The 10,909-nt window shown below is 32.6% G+C and overlaps 1 protein-coding gene across 3 annotated transcripts; it reads left to right on the top strand.

Annotated features, from left to right (window-relative positions):
* The first annotated feature begins 3,222 nt into the window (after positions 1-3,222).
* Positions 3,223-9,431, top strand: LOC126653811 (meiosis-specific protein ASY3). Of its 3 annotated transcripts, none has more exons than XM_050347753.2 (11): positions 3,223-3,525; positions 4,144-4,190; positions 4,601-6,199; positions 6,284-6,413; positions 6,831-6,971; positions 7,082-7,145; positions 7,254-7,403; positions 7,493-7,551; positions 8,220-8,354; positions 8,707-8,798; positions 9,047-9,431. In XM_050347753.2, the coding sequence occupies exons 2-11, from the start codon at positions 4,158-4,160 to the stop codon at positions 9,116-9,118; spliced, it is 2,475 nt and encodes an 824-aa protein (XP_050203710.1). In that variant the 5' UTR covers positions 3,223-3,525; positions 4,144-4,157; the 3' UTR covers positions 9,119-9,431. The 3 variants fall into 3 exon arrangements, with proteins under 3 accessions (XP_050203710.1, XP_050203709.1, XP_050203711.1); XM_050347752.2 differs by having other exon boundaries at positions 4,137-4,190; XM_050347754.2 differs by having other exon boundaries at positions 3,225-3,525; positions 4,137-4,190; positions 4,601-6,178.
* Positions 9,432-10,909: the final 1,478 nt, after the last annotated feature.

Genomic DNA, 10,909 nt, shown 5'->3' with positions numbered 1-10,909 from the left:
TTCCTCAAAATTATTGTGTTTAGAAAAAAAACACTCTAACTCAACAATGTTTTTTTAGCAGGTTAATCAATATATAATTACCGTATTTACACGTTTTTTTAATATTAATTACATCTTTTAAAAAAGGGTTAATTTCATAAAAAATCACGACCTTAACACGAATTTTCATTTTAATCACGACTTTTAAAAGTTGCCATATAAAACCATGAACTTTCATTTTTTTTCAAATCTATCACCAAATCAATTTCTGGTGTATTTTTGCTGACGTGTCCACCGGAATCCGGCAGATTTGAAAAAAAATGAAAGGTAAAAATACACCGGAAAACTAATCGGTGATAGATTTGAAAAAAAAATGAAAGGTCATGGTTTTATATGACAACTTTTAAAAGTCGTGATTAAAATAAAACTTCGTGTAAAGTTCGTGATTTTTTATGGAACCCTTTAAAAAATGTCAAATAAAATCACCACCTTTCATTTTTTTTGTAAATGTATCGAATATAAAAATTCGGTGTACCTTTGGTGTCTCGAAAACCGAAATCAATAAGTAAAGAGTAAGATGAAAGTATTTTTTGTGTTAATTAGGGTATTAGTTAGATTAAGATATTTACTTAAGAGGAAAAAGACACCGTATTTTCTCAACGGTGATAGATTTGTAAAAAAAATGAAAGGTGGTAATTTTATTTGACACTTTTAAAGGATGTGATTAAAATGAAAAAACGTGTAAATGTGGTGATTTTATATGGAATTAACCTTTTTCTGGCCACTATTATTTTTCTCGGAGATTCATCTTTTTACGATCTGTTCTAAGATGGGTTTTCCCCTAAAAAAAATCCCTGATGTATTCTTCACGATTCGTGAAGAACAAATCTTGATCTGTTTGTGAACAACAGAGATATGTTCTTCACAAACGGGTCTAAGATTCGCGAAGACTTGTTCTTAACAAAGAATAGTGTTCTTCGCCAAGAACAGTTATGTTCTTGACGAAGAACTGTTCTTCACCAATAACAGCTCCTCATGTGAGGTGTCTAAAGAGCAAATCTGTTTCGAGGAGCTGCTGCTCCTCGCCTCTGATAAGTAGCAACTCCTCTTCTTCGGCGAGGAGGAGGAGCTCCTCCTCGCCGAAAATTGAAAAAATAATTTGATTTTTAAAAAAAAAAAGGTTCAAAAAGACCCATGATTAATTGGAATTTAATTGTGATTAATTAATATTTGATTATAATTAATTAGAGTAAATTATAATTAATTAAAAATCCACTCTTTAATTAAGGTGTCATATCAGCATAGGGAGGTTTCTAAGCCGGTTTTGACAAATTTAGGGTATAAATGATCCGATTTTTTAACTTTTGACCTTTTTGATACTTCACACCAAGTTGAGGGGGTAAAATTATCCCTTGTTTAAATTTTAACACATTCAATTTTAAAAGTCTTATCAAAAATCAAAATTAGACAAAACCACCGAAGATGCATTTTATAATTTGTTTCGTAAGTAAACTAAAAGCACATTTTCGTGTATCACCTCAATGAAATTCAACATTTTGTTTAACTAGTTCATTCAAGATACTTTTTATAAAAACTAGCCGAATCATGAAAACTCATCAAGACTCATATTAGTGGCTTTTGGACATTCTTGAATAACCTTTACCATTTTACGATTCACTTCCACATCATTCATACCAACAAGTAGGGGTGAGTAAGAATCGAACCAAACCGAAAAATCAAACCGAATCAAACCGAACTTTGTTGTTTGGTTCGGTTTTTCGGTAAAAACGGTTTGGTTTGGTTTCTACTCTAGGTAAAGTTTGGTGTTCGGTGTTCGGTTTGGTTTGGGTGTTTTGAAAATCAAACCGACCGAAAAACCGAATTAACCGAACTTTAATATAAAATATATATATTTTTTAAAAATAATATATATATATACTTATATTTATATATTTTTTGTCTTTATATCTTAATTATTGTTGATATATGAGTTAATAATTGTTATTTAAACATATATGAAAGTTTATTAGACTCTAATTATTTAATATTTAAATTAATTTTAATATAAAAAATTTTTTAAAAATAAAAATGGTGAAATTCGGTTTAACCGAACCGTACCGAACCAAAATTTTGGGTTTGGTTTGGTTTGGTTTTTTCACCTCCAAACTAAAAGTTCGGTTTGGTTCGGTTTGGGAATTATCCAAACCGAAAACCGAAAAAACCGAAAAAATTCCAACCGAACCGACCGATGCTCACCCCTACCAACAAAAAAACTAAAAACTTGATATGTTTTAAACACGTTTCTGTGTTAGTGAGAGACATGTTTAAAATGACTAATTTCATTCTATTTAATTATTATTTATAATTATTTAATATAATATGGATATAATTACAAATACATTAGTTAAACAAATAATAGTTAATATAATACAAAAATAAAAATGTAATAAGAATTTTATAAAATTTTAAATTTGAAATTAAATAATATTCAAATAAATATTATTCAATTGCCTTTAAAACAAATTATATGTATTTAATATGTTTATACACATAATTAATCGTATTATATAAACAAATTAACTCCTAAATAAATTACAGTATGTGTTTAATATGTTCACACACATAATTAATACATTAGTATAAACAAATTAATTCTTTATGATATAAATGCATTTACATTAAATTCATACGAATTTAATCATAGTGCTGAATTATTAAAATTTAAATTTAATTGTCCAGTGTTTAAATTTTTTTTGGGTAAACGGATTGCAATTATGAAACGACACTTTTAAACCCTTCATATTCAGACTAATCCTCGCTCGAGCCGGGTAGATTTCTTGCATACATGAGTACAGTTCGAACCCGTGATCCGATTTAAACATAAAGAGCGCTTTATCAACTCACCTGCGCCTTTGATTTTGTCTAATTATTTATTAATATAATGCTTGTTTTCAAAAGTGATAGGCTTGATTATTTTAAAAATCACAAATTTTAGCATGTTTTACAATTTTAACATAAACTTTTAATTTTTACAATTTAATACATGAGCTATCATTTTTTTTGGCACATGAAATACCAAATAATTTTTTATCATAAAAATGTCCTGGAGTTAACATCAACATTTTTTTTAATACAATCACAAATTGCGAAAATTGAAAAGTTGGTGTCCAAAATTTCAAAAATTTACGCTAAAATTGCAAACACGCTGTGCACGTCATCAGCCGATCCGATTTTCCATTTCACCTCAGCAGCAACACACGGCCTGTCGTTCGTCATCTTTCTCAAATTAAAAAACCTGTTAGAGCTAACGCCCCCCGCTAAAAAAAAACAAAATTTTTCAGTTCCCGCCCCAATTTCATTTTCCCTAAATTCGAATTCAAACTGCTCCATTCCGTTTCTTCTCCTCCGAAAACCATTTTTTTCCTCTCAAACCAATAATCCATTTTTTTCTTCGGTTCAGTGTTCTTCCACTCTCTCATGCTACATTGAAGCTCGATTTGAAGCTTCAAAAACGAGCTCCAAACTATCACAGATTACAATTATAATGTACGTTATTTCTCTTCAATCCTTTCAGTTTCCAATTTTAAATGCTTTAATTTAGCTCGTTCCTTTTGATTTTGATTTTTTTTTCTTTTCCTTTCAAATAAAACTAAAATCGAACCAGTGATTGCATTTCGCGTGTGGTGCCTGATTTTTAAAATGGTTCTGTCTTCGGTCAGATTTTGAGTTTCCAGTAACTGATTGTGAGATTCACAACCTAAATTTGCTCCATAGTTAGGGTATTTTTTGCTGTAGTAGCTACCAGGAATTTTGTTTGATTTACGTCGATCTTCTTTATTAGGGTTTACGACGCTTGTGTTTTTTTTTAGCTATTTTTTGTTTCGAGTTAGTAATTGTTTGTGGAAATTTATTTTACTTGTTTAATCTGCGCTGTTGAATAAATTGATTTGTTTACTTTGTGAAATAACCGAGTCTAATCAAGTTTATAAGGGGAGTTTGCCAAACAAGTGAACATGTTTGATCACTTAGAAATTTGGTAGCATATATAGTCTTTTCAGCGGCTGAATTGTGCTTAATTTACATTGCTTTGATTAGGAAATTCCATTAATAAATCTGTTTGGTTACGAATTCTACTACTGACCGTATGTTTTTCATAGCTTGCAGCTGAAGCTTCGAAAATGGAGGTGGATCGGCGGCATAATTTACAAGATGTAAGTAAAAAAACTGCCATTCTTATGATTTTATGGTTCTGGCTTTTACTTACTGCTGTGAAGTAAGAAGTTATGTTCATCAAATTAGTTATGCCCTTAATTATGATGTCATCGGCTAGTAAATTTGTTTCTGATGAACATTTTAATGTTCTGTTGCTATGTTATAATCAATTGCTTATGGCTAGGCATGGTTGGTTTTGGAGTTTCTATGTGCAATTTTGAAGTATTGTTCAATGAAGTTTTTATTACTACATCTTGCAATTCAATACAGCTTAACCTCTTCGTGAAAGAGAAAGGAAAAAAGTTTAAATTAGTCCGTTTTATGGGTTAGCAAACACGCATAAGTATGCAATTGGAAGTTATGGAAATCTGTTACTTGGTGAAGTAAATATTTGCGAAACATGTTGCAGGATTGTCGGAGCTTTGGCAGCAATTTTCATCCATCCAGTCAATCTAGAAAGATTTCCATTGGAATTACCTTAGACTCACTGGGGAAGAAAAGATCTGAAACTACAAAGAAAGATGAGACTATTCTATCAAATGCAGAAAGGACAAATTGTAATAAAGAACGACCCATTGAAGGTAATATGAAGGGGAAAGGTGCTGCTGAAGCAAATGAAGGGAAACAAACTGAAGCCCCCGAGAAGGTCACTTCTCCATGGATTTCTACTAGATCCTTTAACCAGAAACCTTCAACTCCTGAGACATTTATTTTTGGGAGACAAACGTTCAGTTTACCAGCTGCTCGAGGGAAAAGGAGCAAACCCAACCGAGCAGAGAACACAACAATAGCTCATTCAGTACAGTTATTTGAGAACCAGAAATCAGTTTTACATTCTGGTGATGCAAATCAGAAGAATTTTAAAGGAATCACTTACAAAAGGAAGGGAAGTAAGGATGGTAACTCACAGAAGGCTGAGGAGGTTATACATGCAACAGCAAAGGAAGTTCCCGAATCTGATAATGCAGCAGCAGATAATAAAAGAGAAGATGGAAAAACTGAAAACTTGAGAATGAAACTATGGGAGATACTAGGATCTGTTACTTCACCTAGAAGTCAGCCCTCTAATTTTCAGGCTCGTGAGGCAGTTTCCAAAACGAATTTAAAGCCGGAGCAAAAACATCACCAAAATGAAATTCCCAAGCCCTTACAGAATTCAGATACCATTGAAACTGATTCTGAGAAGCCTGATCATACAATCAAAAGACCAGTGACTCGTTCTATGAACCGAAACAGAGTTACATGCAAAAGGAAACCGGTAAAGAATAAAAAAGACCCATCTCCTAGTTACAGAAACACTCTTCAAGAGCAGAAAATCTTCTCCTTTGAAGATGAAATGTTTGGAAAAGGAGATGTTGCTGTCAGCGGTGGTTCCTCAATGTCTGCAAGAAAGAAGGGTAAGAGTAACAGAAAGATTTCTGGCATTGAACCACGTAGGATTCACTTTAGTAAGACCAAAAATGCTGATGAGAATCAGCGAGGAAATGGCAGGAATGAGTTGCCACCGGCTGCTGAGAAAGTATCTTCACACAGCGACAAAAGGGGGAATTTTCATGGATGTTCACCTCAAAGTAAGGGTGAATACCTTGGACAGAATAATGGAAACCGACAAGGAGATTCCCATCAATCTCCAACGAGAAGTTACCACCACTCAGCAGAGAATGACAGGGTGAAGCAACAGGGGGATGTTAGCAAACAAGCAGTACCGGAAAATGAGGATCTGGAAGAAGCTCTTGGTCAACCGTCCTTAAGGGATTTTCTGAATCAACATGAATTCCAAAGTCCAACATTCAAAATGAATACTCCTATGTTAAGCTCTTCACCTAGCTTAACTCCGAAAACTGACCAAATAGAGAAGAATATTGACAGCAAAGTCCCAGTAGATAGAACATTCACTCTAAACAAGATTTGCAGCTTTATGAATTTGAAGATTTTGAAGACTTCAAAGGCAGATTGTCCAGCACCAAATGCTAAAAATGAATCATCTGTATCCTTCTTTGTCTCAAAGGTCTAAAAATTATAGAATAGTTTGTAAAGTGGTCTCCAAACCACAATATGGCTTTGAATTTCCTTATTCCTTACTGATATTCAGGATGATGAATTGGAGTTCGAAGAGAGCCCAGCTTGCAAGCCATCGCCTCCAAATGAAAGAAAAGAAGTCCAAGATGGCCTTTCTGGATCATCATCCTCTGGAGATGAAGACTCAACGAGCTCTGAAGAAGGTTTTCTATTTATTAAATGCATGAATATATAATTGCCCATATGCTACATACTATGGTTTCTATTTAGAGTATATGTTGCTGGTTAATTTGGTTTGAAGAATCAATGCTAGAAAAAGCTGCTATATTCTTTAGAATTAGGTGTAAAAGCGAATGTCTTGGAACATATTTGAGGTTCATTGTGCTATATGCTATCTTTTTTGCCTTCTCGATCATAGTGATCATGTTGCATTTGTAGATAGTGTTGCGGCATTTATCCAAGAGAATATCATTTAGAGTGCGAGATTCGCTAAACAGTGACCAGAAAGCTCTGAATTTAGTTCAGGCTTCTTCATATGCTGTTGTTGCTCACCTTCTTAAGTGCTTATTATAACCTCCAGTTGATCTAATTACTTGGAGTTATTTGACTTCCTTGAGCAGATGATATGGACAGAGATGCCTTCTCTCCAGAAACTGCAACTGCAGAGAGATCCAATTTTATACTTTATCCATCTAAGAGGCTCCGGAATCTTGAAGGCAAAAGTGTTAGCAGATTCAGTCCCATCTTGCCCTCTACAAAAGGCACAATTTCTTTATTGCACATGAATACTTTTTGCTGTCTCTGTTGTAATCATTTTTGCCAATCATATTTTGCTTTTTATGCGTTGTTTTTACCGTGGATGACATTTCAGGCGTTGATGAAAGTGATTGGAACCCAGAGCCTTCAGAACAAAACCAAGAGAATGACCTGGAAAGGTTTTACTTTTTTATTTAAAATGAATGTATAATTTTCCGATTGGATCCAAATTACTCTACTAATATGACATACCAATTGATAATTGTTTTGAAATGATGATGTTTCAGGGTCATGACATTATTTGCTTTGGCTTTAGAACACTTCAAAAACAAAATGAAGACAGCAACTAGAAAGAAATCCTCTGATATTTTGATATCTGTTTCTGAGGAGATACATCTACAGATGCAGAATGCTGCATCAAAAGTCCAAAGAGATGTGTACGTATTTTAAAGAGACAGATTATTTCTTTATTGACATCAAGTTTCCATTTAAAGATATTGATATTTTGACCTTAATTATGTCTCAGTGGGGAGCTGACAAATCTTTGTAAATCAAAAAGAAAGCAGTTGGAGACGAGATTTCAAGGTAATGATTTTCTGTCAACTGCCCGCTCTGAACTGTTTCAATGACTTAAATGTTGACCATCTTTTAATTGTGGTACTGATATCTGAGAATTCCCTGTCCCCAAACTCCAAAAGATGGAACAAGAATCTTCTCTATTATCATTCATGGATATCTATATACCTTAACGTTAATTTACTAGTGCTCAAATTATAAATCCTCTTATTTTTCGGTTCTAATGTAGCTTTGATGCTTTGCGAGGTTATGCACAGAAAATTTTCTGGTTTGGTTGCAAGAGAATTGCCATTTGTATAATGTTATAATGTAGCACCAGCTTTCCAGTAAAAGACAATCAACTCGTCTAACTCATTTATAAAGAATTTCCTTAATTCATATGTGCTTAAAACTAATACACGTCTTAACATGACCATGTTAAGACGTAAACTGGACACAAATATCATGGATTAAGGACTTAAAAATGTGACTTTCTGATATTCTCTGTATCAGTCGATTGTTCTACTTCAAAATTTGGCCGAGTCAGCATCAAGGAGGAAACATGTTTTCTTCAAATTTATATTTTAACTGTATAAAGGTTATATGTATTGCATCTGCGACGTCCTCTTGTTGAAGCTTGAATGATTGATATTCTACTTTTTGTTATTAGGATTAATATTACCATTTTCCCCATGCAGAGCAAGAAGAAAAACTAAAGGTGATACAAGATAAATTCAAAGAAGATATTCATCGACATCTCCAGGATTTTACAGGCACAGTTGAAGAGCTTGAATTACACCAGATTGAAATGAAGGGAACTATGAAAAAACAAAGTATGCCAAGTTTCATTTCAATAAAAGTATTTATTGGTAGTAATAGATTGACTTGCAAAGTTTTCATATGGTATAAATTATTTTTCGTATAGGTTACAAAACACAGAGTGAGTAAACATCATAGACTTTTTTGGGCAGTGATATAAGAGTGTCACACTGTTGACATGACTATGGTTTTGATTTCTTTTGTGCTTTAACTGAGTCTGAGTGACACTGTTTACAATGCTAAATTTTTGTTACCGGAGAGTATTTAGGAAACTATTAAACTGATTTTATAGGTTTAGATTCTATGATATGTTATTGATTGGTATGATGATGTAGCAACTGAGTCTTCTTTATTTGATAATTTCAGAAGCATCACACCAGAAGCTTCTGATGGGTGTGGAAGAAGCCGTTGAAACAGAGCTCAATGATGCACACAGAAGGATCATATCTGTTCACAAGGCAAGTTTTCTGCTTCTATTTACGCGAACAAAAATAGGTGGTAGAATCTGCTCTCTAGCTAAGTTACTGCACAGTTTATCGGTTTCTTGCTTGTCTGAAAATGTAGTTCTCTATTATATAGCTTTCATATTGGTATGACACATTATTGAGACGCTATAAGATTAAGACGCTAAAGATGTGTTTAATAGCTTGAATAATTGGAAGAAAGCTGATGTAATACGTTATTTGTTGTCCATTTTGAAATGCAGTCGGCTAGGCAAAAAATGCTCCAAATGGGACAACTTGTAGCTGAGTGTCTGATGCAAGGGGATCTAAGCTGACCAGCGGGATGGGAGTTGGTGCAGATTTAAATAGAAACCTGTAAGATTTGATGTCTTTATCTCCACTTTTGTTTTGGTTATTCAAACCTTCATGTCAAGCTTTCACTTCTGATTAACAAATAGGATAGGTAGAGACAGAACAAACTGTGGGAATTTAGGAGGCACTTGACCCTATATTGAAGGATCTACTATCTTTATGTAATTACTTAGTTTTATTTTTTCGCTTACAATATTATTATACCTGAAAGAAGAAATATGTTTTTTCTTTATGGGGATTTAAATTTTACAAATTGTTATGCTTTTATTTACTTGATGAAGGCGAAATGTAACTTGTTTACGATCTGATTGCGGGAGTGAGCTGTTGATTAATTGATTCATTTATCAATATCATGTCACACGACAAATAAATGGTTCAAAACTTATGGTGAACTACGTTTATTTAAGATTTTTTGTAACTCCGCATACAGAAAATGTGTGCACCCAACGTAAAGGAAATTCGAGTTTGTGTTGTTTTTATGGGGTTATAGAAATCGACAGTAAAGAAAAGCCAGCCATGTATTTTTTTGGTGGGACAAACCGAATATTCAGTAACATCATGTGTGGGTCATCCTTCAATTGAAGTTTTACTTGTATCAGATTCAGGGCAAACATGGACTGGTCTATTGATCTATCTGCTAATAATAATAAAGTAAGTAAAATGGGGTCGTTGCTATATCCACCATTATTACTTTATGACATGTTGGTAGGGCAGCAGAATTTTCTTATCATCTGATAATTTGTGTTTATTTCAATGGTAGAAATGATTAACATTCAGACAAATATTATTTATCAAGAAGACCTATTTTTAATAGGATCTATCTTCAAATAACAAGTAGTTTTTCGACCTAATTCTAATGTAAGACTCCTGAAGAATAAGAAGCTATTCTCCAGAAAGGCTTCTTTTCTATAGGTTTAGGATTCTTTTGTTTGTTCTTTTTGATTTTTTTTATGGAAAGATTATGAAGTAATTGTGCGTTCGTTTTTTGGATGCGTTTGATATTGAAAGAGTAAAATATTACAATTATAAAAAATTAAAGTTCAAATGATCAGAAAAAGCTAATCTATACTATATATAAAAGCACGGATGGGGGGGACAGACAAATTTACGAAATAACCCTTTTCAGTTTACTACTAAATAAAGGTTTTATAGTCATTAACTAATGAATTATTTAATTAATCAATATTATAATTAAAGTCCTAATAAGAATAGATAGCTAAATTATCTCCAATTTAATTTTTAGTATGTAAAAAATAACTAAATTGTCTCCAAATTAGTAGGAATACCTATTTTTTAGTTTGATTGAACTATAAAATTAAAATACTGTATTTGGTCAATTTAAATTTCTATCTTATTATTTTTAAAGATATTATTAATAAAATTAAATTAAACATTTAATTATGGTTATTATGGGTACAGGGGGACATACACTTTTATCTAATAGCCCTTCTTAATTTATTACCAATTCAACATTTAATTAGAGGTTTTATGGTAATTAGAAATTTTAATCTTTTATAATTAACAGCCAATAACAGTATGTGTAAGTTTATTTTCACAGTCCTAATATAATTATAATTGTGTGAAATTAAACACTATGAAATAGATAATATATTATAATTTTCAGTGTCCTAATACGCCACCAATTCCTTAACTTTTCTTTTTGTTGCAATATTGGAAGTTTGAGCTGTAAGAAAAAAAATAAACTTTTTGCCCTCAATGATAAAAACGTGAGTGGGGAGAGGGGGTGTTAATGA

This window comes from Mercurialis annua, linkage group LG6 (assembly GCF_937616625.2).
Source record: "Mercurialis annua linkage group LG6, ddMerAnnu1.2, whole genome shotgun sequence".
In the NCBI taxonomy this organism is placed as follows: Eukaryota; Viridiplantae; Streptophyta; class Magnoliopsida; order Malpighiales; family Euphorbiaceae; genus Mercurialis; species Mercurialis annua.
Note: the sequence above shows the minus strand (reverse complement) of the source record. Positions and strands in the feature narration are given on the sequence as shown.

Coding starts and splice junctions, on each gene's coding strand:
- LOC126653811 (XM_050347753.2), top strand. CDS start 4,158: ATGGAGGTGGATCGGCGGCATAATTTACAAGAT. Junction 7,146..7,253: donor CAAGAGAATGACCTGGAAAG/GTTTTACTTTTT, acceptor ATGATGTTTCAG/GGTCATGACATTATTTGCTT. Junction 7,552..8,219: donor GTTGGAGACGAGATTTCAAG/GTAATGATTTTC, acceptor TTCCCCATGCAG/AGCAAGAAGAAAAACTAAAG.